The following is a 20,556-nucleotide window of genomic DNA, read 5'->3' as shown; positions in this document are numbered from 1 at the left end:
GTTCGGTGGCATGAGGAACAAGACTTTTGGTCAGATGAACACAGGGTTATAAATACAAAACCAAATAGGGGTAATGCAGGAGTAGGTTTAATAATGAACAAAAAATAGGAGTGCGGGTAAGCTACTACAAACAGCATAGTGAACGCATTATTGTGGCCAAGATAGACACAAAGCCCATGCCTACTACAGCAGTACGAGTTTATATACCAACTAGATCTGCAGATGACGAAGAAATTGAAGAAATGTATGATGAGATAAAATAAATTATTCAGGTAGCGAAGGGAGATGAAAATTTAATAGTGATGGGTGACTGGAATTCGACAGTAGGAAAAAGGAGAGAAGGAAACATAGTAAGTGAATATGGATTGGGGCTAAGAAATGAAAGAGGAAACCGTCTGGTAGAATTTTGCACATAGTATAACTTAATCATAGCTAACACTTGGTTCAAGAATCATAAGGTTGTATACATGGAGGAATTCTGGAGATACTAAGAGGTATCAGATAGATTATATAATGGTAAGACAGAGATTTAGGAACCAGGTTTTAAATTGTAAGACATTTCCAGGGGCAGATGTGGACTCTGACAACAATCTATTGGTTATGAACTGTAGATTAAAACTGAAGAAATTGCAAAAAGGTGGAAATTTAAGGAGATGGGACCTGGATAAACTGACCAAACCAGAGGTTGTACAGAGTTTCAGGGAGAGCATAAGGGAACAATTGACAGGAATGGGGGAAAGAAATACAGTAGAAGATGAATCGGTAGCTCTGAGGGATGAAATAGTGAAGGCAGCAGAGGGTCAAGTAGGTAAAAAGACGAGGTCTAGTAGAAATCTTTGGGTAACAGAAGAAATATTGAATTTAATTGATGAAGGGAGAAAATATAAAAATGCAGTAAATGAAGCAGGCAAAAAGGAATACAAACGTCTCAAAAATGAGATCGACAGGAAGTGCAAAATGGCTAAGCTGGCATGGCTAGAGGACAAATGTAAGGATGTAGAGGCTTATCTCACTAGGGGTAAGATAGATACATCCTACAGGAAAATTAGAGAGACCTTTGGAGAAAAGAGAGCCACTTGTATGAATATCAAGAGCTTAGATGGAAACCCAGTTCTAAGCAAAGAGGGGAAAGCAGAAAAGTGGAAGGAGTATATAGAGGGTGTATACAAGGGCGATTTACTTCAGGACAATATTATGGCAATGAAAGAGGATGTAGATGAATATGAAATGGGAGCTAGGGTACTGCGTGAAGAGTTTGACAGAGCACTGAAAGACCTGAGTCGAAACAAGGCCCCGGGATTAGACAACATTCCATCAGAACTACTGACGGGCTTGGGAGAGCCAGTCCTGAGAAAACTGTACCATCTGGTGAGCAAGATGTACGAGACAGGCGAAATACCCTCAGACTTCAAGAAGAATATAATAATTCCAGTCCCAAAGAAAGCAGGTGTTGACAGATGTGAAAATTACAGAACTATCAGTTTAATAAGGCACGGCTGCAAAATACTAACGCGAATTATTTACAGACGAATGGAAAAACTAGTATAAGCCGACCTCCGGGAAGATCAGTTTGGATTCTGTAAAAATGTTGGAACACGTGAGGCAATACTGACCTTACGACTTATCTTAGGAGAAAGATTAAGGGAAGTCAAACCTACGTTTCTAGCATATGTAGACTTAGAAAAAGCTTTTGAGAATGTTCACTGGAATACTCTCTTTAAAATTCTAAAGGTGGCAGGGGTAAAATACAGGGAGCGAAAGGCTATTTACAATTTGTACAGAAACCAGACTGCAGTTATAAAAGTTGAGGGGCATGAAAGGGAAGCAGTGGTTGGGAACGGAGTGAGACAGGGTTGTAGCCTCTCCCCGATGTTATTCAATCTGTATATTGAGCAAGCAATAAAGGAAACAAAAGAAAAGTTTGGAGTAGGTATTAAAATCCAGGGAGAAGAAATAAAAACTTTGAGGTTCGCCAATGACATTGTAATTCTGTCAGAGACAGCAAAGGACTTGGAAGAGCAGTTGAACGGAATGGATAGTGTCTTGAAAGGAGGATATAAAGCAAACAAGAATAATGGATTGTAGTCGAATTAGGTCGGGTAATGCTGATGGAATTAGATTAGGAAATGAGACACTTAAAGTAGTAAAGGAGTTTTGCTATTTGGGGAGCAAAATAAATGATGATGGTCGAAGTAGAGAGGATATAAAATGTAGACTGGCAATGGCAAGGAAAGCGTTTCTGAAGAAGAGAAATTTGTTAACATCGAATATAGATTTAAGTGTCAGGAAGTCGTTTCTGAAAGTATTTGTATGGAGTGTAGCCATGTATGGAAGTGAAACATGTACATAAATAGTTTGGACAAGAAGAGAATAGAAGCTTTCGAAATGTGGTGCTTCAGAAGAATGTTGAAGATTAGGTGGATAGATCACATAACTAAGGAGGAGGTATTGAATAGGATTGAGGAGAAGAGAAGTTTGTGGCACAACTTGACTAGAAGAAGGGATCGGTTAGTAGGACATGTCCTGAGGCATCAAGGAATGACAAATTTAGCATTGGAGGGCAGATTGGAGGGTAAAAGTCGTAGAGGGAGACCAAGAGATGAATACACTAAGCAGATTCAGAAGGATGTAGGTTGCAGTGGGTACTGGAAGATGAAGGAGCTTGCACACGATAGATTAGCATGGAGAGCTGCATCAAACCAGTCTCAGGACTGAAGGCCACAACAACAACAACAACAAGTAGTGTTTAAGCCTAGGGATCCATGACCTCAGCAGTTTGGTTCCGTAGGATCTTACTACAAATTTTTAAAAAAATTAACTGAAGAATGGGTTGCACTGGTGTTCTATATGCGGTTCCTTTATGGGTGAGCAACACTTTCCTAAAATTCTCCTAGTTAACAGTCGACCATTCGTCTTCCTGCTACCACCCTTATATGCTCATTCCATTTCTTCATACCGCTCTCCAACGTTACCCCCAGATACATAATCGACGCGACTATGTAAACCTGCACATCACTAATGCTTCATTCGAACATCACAGGACTGTTTGTGCTACTCACCTGCATTAACTTACATTTTTCCAAATTTGGAGCTAGCTGCTATTCATGACACCAAATAGAAATTCTGTCTAAGTCATCCTGTATCCTCTACGGGAACGCAACGACGACACTTTCACGTACACGACTGCGTCATCAGCAAACAGCTGCAGATTGTTCATCACCCTGTTTGTCAGATCATTTATATATAGAGAGAGTAAGAGTGGTCCTATCACACTTCCCTGGGGCACTCCTAACGATACCCTTGTCTCTGATGAACGCTCCCTTGTTGACAAATTAGTGCGCTCTACTATTTCAGAAGTTCTCGAACTACTTACATATCTGGCAACCTAATTTCTGTGCTCGGATCTTCGTTAACGGTCTGCAGTTCAATGCTTTCCGGAAATCTGGGGATATGGAACCTGCTTGTTGCCCTATGTCCATAGATTGCAGTATATCATGTGACAAAAGGAGCTCTAATCCTTGCTATTCCTCATGTGAAACTGGGTCCTGTGAAGAACTTTCAAGGCCTTAGAAGGACTGGGGAAACATTCTTTATCTGCTGCAAGTTCTTATCACTTTTCGACAAAGTCAAAGCAACTATTTTTTTATTATTATTTTTATACACTGACTCAGCGAGAGTGAACACTCCATTAACATTCTGACGGTTGATGGGAAATTGTGAAATAACTCCTGTAGTATTTATTTTCTCAAGTGTCCATCATTTTCCTTGGAGGTGCATCAGCAGAAACTATAAGGAATTAGAGGGCAATCTGGGCTATACTGTAGAAGCTGGAGATTAACATCTCCATCGAAAAATTACGAAAGTGAAATATAGTATAAAGTGATTGTATGGTAGTTTATTATTGATGAACCGTCAAAACAGAACATCTACAAACGACACGTTAATTGATGACGCCTTCACTAACATTCTCGGTGAGATAACAGTAAGGCTGATACGTAAATAAAAGCATCTGTGTTAAAGAAAAAGTCTGAAAAGATGAATCAACTAAAATGTCGAGGTGACCTTACATTTTAAGGACCATTTTTGTTACAGCATCTTCGAAAACAGATTAAATAGTTTTTTCGATTACAGTTAAAGAAAGCTTTAGTTCTTCTAGTCTAGTGTTACTGATATAAAGGTAATTTAGATGTGACATGCTGGATTACATCTAATCATTCTCTTCACCGAGAAGATATTTTTAGAATCTTTGTTCTTTCGACAACTTTAACGCAACGTAGCAGCTTTTCCTACATGTGATAATACTTATCTAAATAGCTCAACAATCTCTTTCACGTTCTGTAATATTAGCCACAAGAAATTTCCATACCAGAGCCAGGTTAATTACTTCTGGATGCCCTAGCATGTTCCAATAATCTGAGATGTATTCTGGTGGGGACTTCCCATAGATTTCTTTTTTCTCTATTCTTTATAATATCTCTTAATTTCGTATGCAAGTGTTTCGGTTCCTTCTCTGCAACGAAATAAAAACTTCTGTAGTTCTACCGTTCAACTTTCATATTCATACTATACTGAGTTCCATCTGTACATTTTAGGAGTAGCATTCAATCTCCGTAATGATCTCCACTCGAACTTTCATGTTGTAAAAGCTTCCTTACAGTTCAATAATTTGCGTTACTTTTGTTCTCTCTAGCCTGCTGCCTAGGAAATAAATATCTTCTGCTGTTACAGTGTCTCCGTAAGTTTTGTTGATCAACAAACCGATAGGTGCTTTCACTTTTTCATCGTAGCTCTGTTTACCGAATACCTAGATGCTGATATAATTAGGCCGCTTATTCGACAGCATTTAACAATAATAGTGCCTGGGAGATGTTGCATTTGCTATGGGCCAACTCAGAAAGTGCAGATGGAGCTAATCGTCGAAAGCTGGACTGACACCAGTTGAAGGCCGAGAAAATTTTATGCACAAATGCTGTTATAGAAAGCTTCGTTGCTAGTTTAACTCTTGACTTGCGTTATAATGAAACAACAAACCAAACATTTCAGTAGTATATTTCATTAGTATCTTTTCATCTTAGCTTCGCAGTGACTGCTGTAAGCTGTTTGGCTGGTGACTTACGCATATATTGCGGGGTTATACACTCCTCCGTTGGGGCACTTGAAGAGCGATGGGATCAGTACGTTACTGGTGTCGACAACGCAGACGTAGTACATGCCAGGGTCGGTGGCCAGTGCTCCAGTCTGACCCTCGCTGACGCAAGCGGGGACGGGGCCACTCGTGCAGACGGAGTCCGTCGTCCGGAAGCTGAAACAGAATGCGTACCAGCCTGTGGAGAATGCTGCCTAGAACCACTCGTGGCATGGCGGTAGCAAAGAGAGCTTCACTCCAAGTTTAAACGCAGCCAAAACCTCTCAGACAAACAGAAGGTAAACGATGTCAAAGCTAGCGTAAGGAGGGCATTGCGTGAAGTGTTCAGTGAATTCGAGAGTAAAATTTTGTGTACCGACTTGACAGAAAATCCTAGGAAGTTCTGGTCTTACGTTAAATCAGTAAGTGGCTCGAAAGAGCATATCCAGACACTTCGGGATGATGATGGCGTTGAAACAGAGGATGACACGCGTAAAGCTGAAATACTAAACACCTTTTTCCAAAGCTGTTTCACAGAGGAAGACCGCACTGGAGTTCCTTCTATAAATGCTCGCACAAACGAAATAATGGCTGACATCGAAATAAGTGTCCAAGGAATAGAAAAGCAACTGGAATCACTCAACAGAGAAAAGTCCACTAGACCTGACGGGATACCAATTCGATTCTACACAGAGTACGTGAAAGAACTTGCCCCCCTTCTAACAGCCGTGTACCGCACGTCTCTAGAGGAACGGAAGGTTCCAAATGATTGGAACAGAGCACAGGTAGTCTAAGTCTTCAAGAAGGGTCGTCGAGCAGATGCGCAGAACTATAGAGCTATATCTCTGACGTCGATCTGTTGTAGAATTTTAGAACATGTTTTTTGCTCGCGTATCATGTCGTTTTTGGAATTCCGGAAACAGCGATCGTGTGAGACCCAACTCGCTTTATTTGTTCATGAGACCCAGAAAATATTAGATACAGGCTTCCAGGTAGATGCTATTTTCTTTGACTTCCGGAAGGTGTTCGATACAGTTCCGCACTGTCGCCTGATAAACAAAGTAAGAGCCTACGAAATATCAAACCAGCTGTGTGGTTGGATTGAAGAGATATTTAACAAACAGAACACAGCATGTTGTTATCAATGGAGAGACGTCTACAGACGTTAAGGTAACCTCTGGCGTGCCACAGGGGAGTGTTATTGGACCATTGCTTTTCACAATATATATAAATGTCCTAGTAGATAATGTTGGAAGTTCCATGCGGCTTTTCGCGAATGATGCTGAAGTATACAGAGAGGTTGCAGCATTACAAAATTGTAGCGAAATGCAGGAAGATCTGCTGTGGATGGGCACTTGGTGCAGGGAGTGGCAACTGGCCCTTAACATAGATAAATGTAATGTATTGCGAATACACAGAAAGAAGGATCCTTTATTTATGATTATATGATAGCGGAACAAACACTGGTAGCAGTTACTTCTGTAAAATATCTGGAAGTATGCGTGCGGAACGATTTTAAGTGGAATGATCATATAAAATTAATTGTTGGTAAGGCGGGTACCAGGTTAAGATTCATTGGGAGAGTCCTTAGAAAATGTAGTCCATCAACAAAGGAGGTGGCTTACAAAACACTCGTTCGACCTATACCTGAGTATTGCTCATCAGTGTGGAAACTGTACCAGATCAGGTTGACGGAGGAGATAGAGAAGATCCAAAGAAGAGTGGCGCGTTTCGTCACAGGGATATTTGGTAACCGTGATAGCGTTACGGAGATGTTTAGCAGACTCCAGTGGCAGACTCTGCAAGAGAGGCGCTCTGCATCGCGGTGTAGCTTGCTGTCCATGTTTAGAGAAGGAGCGTTTCTGGATGACGTATCGAATATATTACGTGAACATGTTGCGCGGAGATGTGGAGAGGGAGTTCATAATAACTCTTTATACTTCCTGTGGTGTCACCGCCAGACACCACACTTGCTAGGTGGTAGCCTTTAAATCGGCCGCGGTCCGGTAGTATACGTCGGACCCGCGTGTCGCCACTATTAGTGATTGCAGACCGAGCGCCGCCACACGGCAGGTCTAGAGAGACTTCCTAGCACTCGCCACAGTTGTACAGCCGACTTTGCTACCGATGGTTCACTGCCTACTTACGTTCTCATTTGCCGAGAAGATAGTTTAGCATAGCCTTCAGCTACGTCATTTGCTACGACCTAGCAAGGCGCCATTATCAGTTACTATTGATATTGTGAACTATGTACAGTTAAGAGCGACGTTCATCATTAATGGATTAAAGTTAAGTATTCCACCAGCTACGTCCGTTGTTTCTAAATTATAATTTCCTTTTCCTGTTCCAGACCTCACGCCAGCCTGCGTGAGTTAAATCGCGTGCGCTGTTGCACTCACTTTTCGACCTTTTGATGCTGCACTGGAAAGCTGGACGGAGTGATCACGCCAATTTGGATTCCATCTCGCCGCCTATAGAATTCAAGGTAACGAGCCGCAGCCATTTTTCTTGTCTTCAGTCGGCGTACAAACGTACTGTGTGATAGTCCAATTATTTCCCCGACGCGACGTAGCAACTCTGTCCTGCGACGAAATTTTGTCTGCATTAGATGTATTTCAAAGTATCAATGTCGTTGCGAAAATGTATACCTTCTTTCGTACAAAACGTACGGCAGGTCAGACTAATTGGGAGTGGGTTGCAACCTTGCAAGGGCTTACTAGGGATTGTGCTTTTGAGTGTCAATGTGGACTCCCTTATTCAGATACTATGGTACGAGATGCAATTGCACAGAACGTTTCTGATGTTCGTATAAGGGAACAGATTTTGAAACTAGTAAATCCCTGCCTTCAACAAGTGATTGCCATATTGGATCAGCAGGACACACTTGACTTTCCTCAGGAATCATTTGAAACTTAGCCAGCAGTGTGTCAGGTTAACCGGCCCGCCGGGCGAGCTGCACGGAGCAGTAAACAGCCCTCGCGCCCGGCCGCGCCGCTACCGCCAGGCTCTCAGCCACGTGTGCCGCGCCGGCAAGCAAATCCAGTGATCAAATCATGCCCGCGGTGTGCTACTAAACATTCGCGTGAGAATTGCCCGTCACGCCAAGCTATTTGCTTTTATTCTAATAAAAAAGGACATGTTCAGAGTGTTTGCCAGAAAAAGCTCAGATCGGAAGCTCAAAACCGTTCCAGGCCCTTTGCTTCGCACCGTAATCGGAATCGAACCAAGGATACTCAGGCTCGCGAAACTTCGCCCATGGAAATTCATGTAGTTCATTCCACTCCGCGCACTGCCGCTCTCTCTAACAGTGACTGTGTTCGTCCCAAAAATAGTGTGCGTCGACATCGCTGGAACTCCCGGCAAGTCGCATGTGATTATGTACCAGTGTCAGTTCACGTTGCACGAGACAGTCGCTCTTGTCGTCAGCAGGACAACAAACTTTTTGTGGAATTGGACATTAACGTCAAAGTGATACCATTCCAGCTAGATACCGGGGCTGCCGTTTCACTGATCAACCAAGACACTTACAAACTGCTGGGCACACCTCCGCTGCGTGCCGCAAATGTTAACTAGCTACTCAGGTCAAGAGATCCCTGTGTTAGGACAGGGCAGCCTTCTTGCAACATACAAAGGATAAACAAAACTTGCGTCATTTTACGTCCTTCGTTCTTCTTCTGCAGTGAACTTGTTTGATTTCGATTTATTTCAGTTGTTTAACTTGTCTATAGTAAATCAGATCCTATCAGTGAACCAGACAGTGCCTTCAGACAGTGTTTCTCGTCTATGTGAAGAATTTGCAGACATTTTTGCACCGGGCCTCGGCTGCGCTAAGAACTATAAAGCACATTTGGAACTGAAAGTAAACGCGCAACCGAAATTTTTCAGAGCGCGCAATGTTCCCCACGCATTGCGTGATGAGGTCGCAAAAACATTAACGATTTGGAATCACAAGGTGTAATTGAACGTGTGCAGGCTTCTCTCTGGGCGTCACCCTTAGTAATTTTGCCACAACCTTCCGGAAAGTTGATACTTTGTGTGGACTTCAAGGCAACAGTGAATCCACAACTAGTGATTGCTACTTATCCCTCACCCCGCCCGGAAGATCTTTTTGACAAACTATGCCCGGGTAAATATTTTTCGAAGTTGTACCTCGCAGATGCGTACTTGCAAATACCGGTGGACAAAGAATCCCAGCGCGTTTTGGTGGTTAACACGCATCTTGGGTTGTATCAATTCAGTCTACTGCCATTCAGGTGTGCATCTGCCCCTGCATTATTTCAGCAATATCTACAAACTGTTTGTGCGTCGGTCTCTACTGCAGCAAATTATCTGGACGATATTGTGTTCCCTGGAAAGACGGAAGAAGAACATTTGGCCAATCCCAGAACATTATTTCAGGTCTTGCGACAAAATGGTCTTCGCTTGCGGAAGGACAAATGTGTGCCTTTTTGCTCGTGACTTGCCATACTTGGGACATGTACTCAATGTTCAAGGGATACATCCCAGGCCAACGCACCTCCGTGCCAAACAAGACTTGCCGTCGCCGCAGAATTTGAAGAGCTACAGAGTGAGCTGGGAAAAATAAATTACTACCACCGCTATGTGCCGCATGCCTCTTCCATTTCAGCTCCGCTTCATCGCTTACGCTGTAAAGGTGTTCCGTTCGTCTGGACAACGGAATGCGAACGCCCCTTTCTCCGTTTGAAATCGGCGTTGCTTTCCAATACTTGCCTTACGCCATTCGATCCCCAGAAGCCCCTCTTGTTGATGGTGGATGCATCAGATTTCGGGATCGGTGCTGTGCTTGCGCACAAAAAAAAAGATGGATCGCACGATCGCCCTATTGCCTTTGCGTCCAAATTGCTCTCGTCTGCTCAAAGAAATTATTCACAGATCGAGGAAGAAGCATTGGCTCTCGTATTTGGTGTTACAAAGTTTCATGATTTCTTATAAGGTCGTCACTTAACCATAATCACAGACCACAAACCTTTGTCATCGCTTTTTCATCCGACCAAGCCTGTACCTCCACGTACAGCGCAGAAATTCATTCGCTGGTCTATTTTCCTCTCGCATTACCGCTACGATATCTTGTATCGGTCCACTGCTAAGCACGGAAACGCCGATGCGTTGTCCCGCTTGCCTTTTGCTGAGGATAGGGCATTCGATTCCTCCGAACTTGCTTGCATGTTCATTGATGCAGAAACTGATGACGTGGTCGAATCGTTTCCGATTGATTTTCGTCGTGTAGCTAGAGCTACAGCTGCCGACCCTGTCCTTGCTCCTGTTCTGCGTTTTGTTGCTACGAAATGGCCCTTGTCAAAGTCGCGGATCGTGGACCCGTTGGTTCGCCAATTTTTTGCTCACAAGGAGAGACTTTTTGTACGACGTGGTGTTTTGCTGTTGCGTTCTGATAATGATCAGTCCAGGGTGGTGGTACCACGTTCGTTGCAGTCCTCTGTCTTACAGCTTCTCCACCAAGGACATTGGGGTATACTGAGAACGAAACAACTCGCTCGTCAGCACTGTACTTGGTTCGGAATCGATGCCGCGATTACGAATATGTGCTCTTCTTGCATGGTGTGTGCCGAACAACAATCAGCACCACCGCGGAAATTCTTTGCATGGCCAAAAGCCACTTACCCTTGGCAACGCTTACATATCAATTTTGCTGGTCCATTCTGGAATGCTCGATGGGTGGTTGTGGTACATTCATTCAGTAATTTTCCTTTTGTTGTCCGGATGTCTTCCACGACGTCATCTGCCACCATCCAAGCGTTATCCGCTATCTTTTGCATTGAAGGTCTTCCACAGACTATTGCTTCCGACAATGGCCCACAATTCATGTCCGCAGAATTTCAGTCATTCTGCAAGGCCAATGGTATTCAACATCTGACGTCCGCGCCGTTTTCGTCACAGTCAAACGGTGCCGCTGAACGATTTGTCAGGACTTTCAAGTCACAGATGTTGAAGTTGAAAGAGTCGCATTCTCGGGAGGACGCGTTATTGCTCTTTTTGTCCTCGTATCGCTATCAGCCCCGAGATGGTCGCTCGCCGGCTGAGTTGCTCCATGGTCGTCATCATCGAACCTTGATGTCTTTGCTACATCCGCCGCTTCAGGTTCCTGTGCAGCGGCAGACACCTGCTTTTGCTCCAGGCGACGTTGTCTACTATCTCCACTATCGAAGTTCACAGCGTTGGCTCGAAGGGCGCATTCTTCGCTGGCTCGGACGCGCTATGTATCTGGTTTTGGGGGCCTCTGGTGAGGTACGTCGACATCTCAATCAGCTGCGCCTCTGTCGTCGCACGGGATCTGCCGCTCGCCGTCTGCTTTCAGCGACGGTGCCGTCCGGTCAGCGCCCTGGGGACCCATCTTCTGGCTCGCCTCAGCCCCAGGTGTTACCGAAGCTGCCTTCCATTTTGCCCCATGGCGACGCGCCGCCGCCACCGCCGCCGCCGCCTGTTCTCCCGCCGGCGACGCCCGCAGTGGACGCGTCGCTGCAACCGCCGGACGCCTCCCTGGGTCACGCGCCGCCGATTGCTTCCCGTGACCAGTTGTCTTCCGACATGGAACTCTTGCCCGCTCCAGACCATATGTCGTCTTCGCCCGTCGGGTGCCCCGGCCCGATGGAGGTCGACCCTTCGGCCCCTCCTGTCTCTCTACGGGCGCATACACCGCATGTTGGCGTGCACCCTGGAGCAGGTTTTCAGGTGTTTCCTAGCTCCCCGCGGTCCGAATGACAGGGTGCGGGTGGCACAGCCTCGACTGTTGTTAGGCTCCCCACCTCGTCGCATACGTCAACATGGGGTCCTCCCCACGGCGGGCGGAAGCCTTATTCCACAACCGTACGCCGATTTGCGGGGGAGGAATGTGGTGTCACCGCCAGACACCACACTTGCTAGGTGGTAGCCTTTAAATCGGCCGCGGTCCGGTAGTATGCGTCGGACCAGCTTGTCGCCACTATCAGTGATTGCAGACGGAGCGCCGCCACACGGCAGGTCTAGAGAGACTTCCTAGCATTCGCCCCAGTTGTACAGCCGACTTTGCTAGCGATGGTTCACTGCCTACTTACGTTCTCATTTGCCGAGAAGATAGTTTAGCATAGCCTTCAGCTACCTCATTTGCTACGACCTAGCAAGGCGCCATTATTAGTTACTATTGATATTGTGAACTATGTACCGTCAAGAGCGACGTTTTATCATTAATGGATTAAAGCTAAGTATTCCACCAGCTATGTCCGTTATTTCTAAATTCTAATTTCCTTGTCCTGTTCCAGACCTCACACCAGCCTGCGAGAGCTAAATCGCGTGCCTTTCGGCCACAGTGGTCAAATACTGTTCAATTGAATTGTAAGGCATGGAAACAATTTGGTAATGATGGAGAACAACAAAATTTCTTTAGCTATGAGTGGTTTCGTAAAAAGCGAAAATCGTGACGTCACTCACTACAATGCTGATTGTCATTAGTTTTGCGTAAAAGGCATTTATGTTTATTCATTACCAAATGCTGTTAATTAAGATGTAAGACATAGCATGATTAGAGCAGTGTTCAGTAATCACTTTCATGTAATTCACAGTTACGCAATGTGCAAAGCAATGTTTCAGTTGCAGAAGTACACTGTTCAGACAGAACAGCAAGCAGTGTACGACACTCCTTGGCCAACATGGAGCCTTGCACGAGTTCACTAGACCCATGTATGCACACTTGAATGTTCCCCAGAGCATAATGGACCTGCGGCCAGCTGGACTCTGTCCAAAGCACAGGTGTCAAGAGGCCGTTCCCCCAGAAGACAACGACTTCGAATCCTTCCATCACCATGATGAATAAGGCATTGGGATTCATCAGACAACGCAATGCTCTGCCACTGTGCCAACTTCCAGAGTCGATAGTCACGTGCCCACTTCAGTGATATGTTGTGGTGTTGACATTAGCATAAGTAGTATGGCAAAGAGGCTAACACCCCACTCTGCAGTGTTGCCAAATTTATTCAAGATGGTGGACCCAAAATAGTGGTCATAGATGTGGCAATGTCCTAGTAACGTCATGGTGAGAAGTTAAAATGTTGGCAGGAAAATAGGTCAATTGGGCTACCTCCACTAGCATAACAATTCCCCCCATTCCCTTCCCCTCCCCCCTACCCCATCACCTCCCCTCCCTTCTGACCCCATCTGTAAATCTGCAGGAAAAAAAATCTGTGCTGGGCTGCCAGTTAGGATGGATGTAAATCTTTCCCTTGTGTGCATTGTTTATTTAAATAGTTTGAGTTCTCATAGGTCCAGAGCCCAAATGACCTTGTTCACAAGACTGGAGGGCGCTGTTGGCCCTCCCCCCCCCCCCCCTTCTGTGATGTAATCCAAGATGGCGGTCTGTAGAAAAAATGGCGGAAAACGAGTCACTCTGTTTCTAGCTGCTGGACTGGGAGGACAGACGTAATTGTTTACTGTGTTCAATGGATGAGATATCTGTGCAGGACAAGGAGGAATTTAATGAGTACATTAGCTGTAATCATGCAGCCGAGGATTGTGCCCATAGCCACCTGGACGGTGCCGGAAACCAATGATATTTGGTGAAGATGAATATGCTTTATCAAATCATGGAGATGCAGCAGGATGTGGCCATGTTACACTTCCCAACTCATGCTGATAAATGCGTCTGCTGTAAATGTAGCTCATTTGATAGAAGTCCAGTCGTCCTCTGAAACGCAAAAACAAGATGTTCACTCACTCTGGTCCGTGGCCACTTCCAACAGGAGCAGAGACTCGGGCAGGGAGCGCATCGGACTCGCAGAACTACCTCATGGCAGGCACAGGGACAGCCACGTACTTCCTGTCGCATTGAAAATACCCGCAGCCGTTCTCCTCCTTCTCATCCCTGGTGCACAGATACCCTTCGTCGATGAACACAAACTGCCTCGGGAGTTATCACATCTGGAGTTTGAGCAATGTGCGGAATACTGTCACATACATAACTAGAAGATGTCCCAGATGTCTGCCTTGCAGGTGAGCTTTGCAGATGACGCAAGGATATTTATATAACTTGCGATGTAATTACACGTTTTATTTCGAGGAATACCATCACCACCACACTTGAACACAGACTCTAAAAAGATCGCGACACACTTGTGAAACCATCCCAGAGACACTTCGCACACTTTGTGGGAAATGCCTATGTCTTTGAGCACAGGCTGCTTCAGGAGTTACTAAATCCAACTCAATATGACTCTTTGACCACCAAAATTCTTGTACATCAAACCTGCGTCCTCAGCATCTTTTTGTATGCATCGGAAACATGGACTACCTATGCCAAACAAGAACGTCGCCTTAATGCTTTCCACATCCGGTGCCTGAGATCCATCGTCGAAGTAATGTGGAAGGACCGAGTGACCAACGAAGCAATGCTATCTAAAACTAACTGCAACAGTATTTCAGCTATCTTGAAGCAGAGACGACTGCGCTGACTGGGACACGTGCACCGCATGGATCCTGACAGATTACCACGTGAGATGATGCTGGCAGAGATCTCTATAGCCAAAAGACCTGTAGGACGTCCTGTATTGAGGTTTAAGGACTCCTGTAAACGAGATATGGAGAGCTTTGGAATCGACACAAACAGATGGGAGGCACGGGCTAGCATGAGACCAGAGTGGCGTGATAATATATCATCTGGAATGTCGAAGAATGATGAAGGCTAAGGCTTGTTAGACAGATTAAGGCAGAAAAAGCTTCGCAATGCTACTACTGCTCCTGCCTCAGCAGCCAGATACACTTGTGACAATTGCGGCAAGAGATGCCGTGCTGCCATTGGCTTGACAAGTCATGTGAAAAAATGCAACCCATAAACACACAGACACTGCAACAATCCTCGACCAAGATTTCGTGGCCAATATATATATATATATATATATATATATATATATATATATATATATATATATATATATCTCGCTGCACAGTAGTTTGTGTCAGTTTTGCAATGGATACCGACACACTGGAACATGGACTCTATAAAGCGATCACTGCCCACTTATTGAACATCACTAAGAAACTTCACACGCTTTTGTGGGTAACAGATCCCGAAACCGATATCAGCCGCAATACACACCAAAACGACTAATTTGTAAGTCAAAATAAATACCGCTGTAACTCTAAAAACAGGACGCTCACCACATTTCGAGTGTTAGCTGCTTGTCTGAAGGCACTGCCAAGACACAGAAAATTTCTGAGTCCTTCAGCTACTATGCTGTTCATCACTTTTCTGAAACAGTGAGTGGGCTTACTTAGTACTTGCTTATAGAGTTTTCTAACTACAGACGGGAAAATCAGAACAATTACACAAATAGAATTCGAAGCACTGCCCTACAGACGAGATAAATGACTGGAATTTTCGATGTCATGCAGTGCTGGAGATGTTCGAAAGCCACAACTGTGGATTAGGGACAGCATCCCGCCTGTCCAAACGAGTGGAGGATGGTCTGCTTCAAATTGTCTCTGAACACTCGAATAAACAAGACATCACGTGACTCTCAGACGTCACAGAACTTTCTCTGGATACCTCGCCCCTGTCTTGTTCGAACTAGTCTGTAGAGTGAAAAACTCCTTTATTAACCTACCGTTATTGACTAGTGGATTATAGCCTAACACTTTAGAATAGTCTTACCGTGTGAAAATGATAAAGACTGATCGGTTAATATTTACAAGAGGATTGTTTCGCATCAAATCCAACAAAGCTAATTAGTATGTCAGGTAGCAATAACTGGTACATACTTGTTGTTAATGTTCTTTATCTTTTGTTTAACCAGTATGAATGAGACAGTTACTTCCTTTGTCTGACAAAATAATGACGGTTAACTCATCACAGATCACCTATCAATGTCGTCGCACACCAATATTCTTCATGTAGCATCAAATGCACAGTCCTCATTGCAATCCAAATCGCTGGTGCCTGGCGCGGTTGTCTCGTAATCACGATACACAAATGAACACTTAAATACATCTATAAATCACTCGATTGATGCCATTTCTGTATTTGCTGGAGGTCAGGTCCATGGCGCTGGATGACACACACAGCCGTTAAACAATAATAAGTGTGTAGGCTGTCCTGCCGAAATCCGCCCTGCTCATTTAGCAGCCAACAACTTACTTGCTCAGAGTCTTAACACTGAGTACTATCTGGCGCACTCGGCGCTCGACTATCGATAGTACGTATTGCGAGGCAAAGATACACTGTGAGGTAAAGATCTACTGTGTGAGGCAAAGATCAACTGTTTTCAATATGTAAGGGGTTGTTGACCCCTTACATCAACACCCCCCCCCCCCCCCAAAGGACTTCTTTGAAACTGGAGATGGAAAAGAAACAGACAGAGTTCACAGTGATAGAAAGAAAAAAATATATAAATACAAATAGAATGAAATTTACAAATTGATAGGTATATCCTCCGACTGGTCACAAACTGCCTCTACAAAACAGATAACATCTAGATTACAAACTATCCTAACGACACAACCCAAAATCATAGTTTGTTGAAAAAATACTGTCACATATAGATTATAATAAAACTCCTCTCTACTGCAACTAATGAACTACACAACTCTGCATATCTATTGAATCATATTGTAACAAACTATTTTCATTTCGTTCATTTCAGCTCGGATTGCCATCCAGAACACAACCAAAATCCTACTATATATGCACCTCACATCACAGGAAATAACTGTCTCTAATTAGACTAATACCTACTTAACCCAATACATCAGTGAACAAAAACATAGTACATAACAAATAATATTTAATGCAAATGCAGATAAATGACAATAATGTAGTCTCTACGCAATAATGCATGTATCCACCTATAGCCAGTGTGGTCATTACAAGTCCAATCTCTTTCTCAGTGGTTACAAATTGTGGTTCCTGCTTTTGAGCATCTTTTGTTGACACAGTTCACTGAGTGGTCCTTATCTACCTCATATTAATACACTATACAATATTCTAAATACTAATACTTCTCACACTATAAAGGACTTATATGCAGTTCATCCTTTAAATATGGTTAATTCTTTTCTCACTGTGAAAAACTAATCCTGAATAGATAGTAACTAAAAGACAACAACTGACACTTGAACACCAGTTCTCATTATCTTTATTCTCCAGATACACATAATAACCAAAAAACACCTACACACATTTAAGTTTATGCCTGGCTAGGCCCTACCTCATCGTCTTAATTACTTCTCTCCTCTGGGTTCCCCCGATCTTCAGGTGGGTAGTATCTCCTCATACTTTCAACATCTTCCATGCCATGCACTCAGTTGGTTTGAGTGCATTCCAGCTCTACAGCATTGGGGTGTTCGATCTTGATAATTCTACATGGTTAAATTTATGTATTTCACAATCTATCTTCTTTGACTTAGCGCACACTTTCACCAATACTAGGTCTCCTACTCTGCACATTATAGGTTTCACCAATGTATCATGTCTTTCCTATCTCCTTTTCGCCTTCTCCCTCATGTTCATATCTACTAGTTCAAGTTTCCTCTCCCAAGTTAGGTTGAGAGATTGCAGAGCACTCTCACCTCTGATTTGGTGTTATGCCACTTCGTGTTCATAGGGAATATGATCTTTACTGCGATTTTACTTCATACATTATGATGAAATGGTGGGCAGTAGTTAATGGTCTTGTTTGCCTGCTCTAGGAAAGGAAATACGGTAAGCTTTACTTGCTTTCAAAGGAATAGGGTGTCGACTGAAATGACTGCAGTAAAAAGCATGGCATTGGTGGGCCAACAAAGCGTGTTTTCCTTGCGAACAGCGAGGAGGCATTTCCAGACGGCCACGTGCCGCGGTTGTATTGTGCAAAACACATTAAGTTGGCGCCGGACGGGAGGCAGGCGTCCAGGTATACAAGCTAGCGCCTAGAAGTCCCCAACAGTGCATTGTAGGCTGGGAATAAAGCAGAGGATGGGCCCTTGTAAGGGAGCAAGCCGACAAAAGAAATGTAAACGTTCTGCGAATTTCCATAGGACGGGAAACTGGCGTTCAGGCTCTGTTTCAAAACATGTTTGTGAAAGCACGAGGCTTTTGGCGAGTTTATGGAGGTTCTTTGGAAACTTTGAAATGGACGCAATAGGGGAGACAACAAGCTGTTTATGGAGGGCTGTGCTTCCATCCTGTATTGTGTTAGCAAAAGACACGGCAAACGCGTGGGAAAGAGTCCGAAAAGCTGAATCTTTTATCTGTTTTCTGCCAATTAACTTTAAAGTCTCTGATTGGTCAAATCGGTTTGCAGTGGAAAGACCATGCTCCAAGCTTAGAATGCCAGGCCCCAGCTCGTGATTGGCTTGTGTGAAAGTGGAGGAAGTCAAAGCAGAGAAATGTACTTTTGAACCTGAGCTGAAGAGAAAGCGGTGAGAAAGGAAGAAGGTTCACTCTGGTACAAGTCTCTTGTACTGACGCTTCGCCAGTAAAGAACTGCAGGTCTCTACCTTAACAGTGATACGAGTGTCCTTTGCTAGTGTGCGACTTAGAGCCGGTGCCAGTCTCCTTCTGAACCGTCAGAGGTACTGCTTATATTATCATGGTCACAATGAGTGATGCATGCGTGTACTTATTTGTCCTGAGTCAGCTGTCTAAATATCTGACATATTCCGTCGCGCACAGTCATATCACAGAGTCAAATTGGTTTGACCTACCAGCAAACGGGTCCTCCTGCACACTGGAATCCATCGAGGTTTCAGAGGCTCATAGGGAAGTCCCTGCATTCTGAATTAACCTGACGTGAGACCGCGTACTTGCATTTTTTGGGATCGCGCATTTAATAACAATTTCCGCCGTCCATGTCTTGAGTCGCCGAACGCATCTTGGTGTGCCTCCTGGACCAGCAGGAGGGTAAAGTATTCGCTGCTGCGACGTAGGGCTATAATATATATTTCTTAGCACCCTGTTCTTTCGAACCATATTTTTCGTTTTTCTTGTATGGCAGAATATAGATGCTTGACGGAGGTGTGGTTTGATGCCATAACCTGGATTCACGTGTATGAAGTGAGATAGAGTGATTAGTGTTCTGGTTAGTGTTGTGCGTCGATCCCCAGCACATCACTTTGTCCACCATAGATCCCATGTCAGTAAGAAGTTTGTTAAATAAAAATGTTTGTGTGATGTTTGGTTAATAATTTTGTTGCTTTGTCGTGTTTAAGAGGAATAAATCGAATTTCAATTAGACTACAACTTTTCCCTGAGTTCTAATTAATGGTTCCTTCCCATTTTATTATTGCAGTCTAGATCCGTAACATAAGGAGTAGCTTTTCACTGCGTGGATCTTTTACTTCATTAATGATAATCATCCTTCAAGGTTATGTCCTTTCGCATGGTGCAAATCCTGTTGAATCATGCAGTAGGTGGTTCCGAATGTGCTCGAATTTTTCTAGGTATTCCTTCCAAGTACCGTGTTTCTTGTGACATTAGGTCTGACACATTTTTATGTTGAACAGTAGTAGTTTAAGTTTTCTTACAGGTATCACAGGTGCCCCGTAACTTGTATATACGCCTTCCCATGTTGCTGAAGATGCAGTCCACTTTCAGTTTATCAAGGCATTTCTTAGGTCCATAATGGTCATTGCTATAATGTGTGTACCAGATTAACTTGTCTATTGTATCCTGTGGTATACATAATTTCCAACCCTCTTCATCCTCTCTTCTTCTCTTGTACAGTATTCCCTGGTGGAAATAATAGTATGTCCTAATCTTTTCTTCACCAGCACATCTATAATTACTCGTGATTAATTTCAGTTATTCGTCCTGGTTCTGTTTTCTATGTATGTTCCTCAAGAAACTCTTCACAAAATCTTCATGCTGTACTCGTTTCACTAAATTTATCCCAACTTCTCCTCCTTCTGGTCCGCACATGGCTATTCCCCGTTAATTGAGTGGAAGCTGTGACCCATCAGATATGGTATGTTATTTACCTGGCTCATATATCACTTTGAAGTCATAATCTTGCAACACCAGTGCCCATCTTATCAAGCAGCTGTGTTTCAGTTTACTTGTAGTTAAGAATGTTAGAACTTTGTGGTCCGTGACCACATTTAGATGTCGAGCTAGATAATAACGAAATCGATTAAAACCCCACACGATCTGTAACGCTACATCTCCTTTCCCATGCATTCAAGCGTCTGCTACCAAAGGCTATAGTCTCTATCACCTCGGTATACCCTTCTTTCTCGATCTGGTATAAATGTGTGCCTAGTCCATAATCAGAACTGTCCACTCCAAAATAAAAGTCCCTGGAGAAATCAGGGTGGCATAATATATCTGTTTCTTTAACCTTTTAAAGTTCTTCTTGACATTCGTCATGTAAGTAGTAAGTGTTCTCAATTCCTTCAGGGGTTTCCGATAGAACTCACAGAAGCCGAAGAATGCTCTCAGTCGCCTTTTGTTACAA

At 43.9% G+C, this 20,556-nt stretch overlaps 1 protein-coding gene across 2 annotated transcripts in view; it reads right to left on the bottom strand.

The window, feature by feature from the left end:
• LOC126278478 (mucin-5AC-like) overlaps positions 1–20,556 on the bottom strand; it is a 92,241-nt gene that overhangs the window by 8,071 nt on the left and 63,614 nt on the right. For both annotated transcript variants that reach the window (XM_049978626.1, XM_049978625.1), the window contains exon 4: positions 5,117–5,302. In XM_049978626.1, coding sequence (XP_049834583.1) covers positions 5,117–5,302 — 186 coding nt within the window. The remainder of the gene's footprint in view (positions 1–5,116; positions 5,303–20,556) is intronic.

This window comes from Schistocerca gregaria, chromosome 6, assembly GCF_023897955.1.
Source record: "Schistocerca gregaria isolate iqSchGreg1 chromosome 6, iqSchGreg1.2, whole genome shotgun sequence".
Taxonomy (NCBI): Eukaryota; Metazoa; Arthropoda; class Insecta; order Orthoptera; family Acrididae; genus Schistocerca; species Schistocerca gregaria.
Note: the sequence above shows the minus strand (reverse complement) of the source record. Positions and strands in the feature narration are given on the sequence as shown.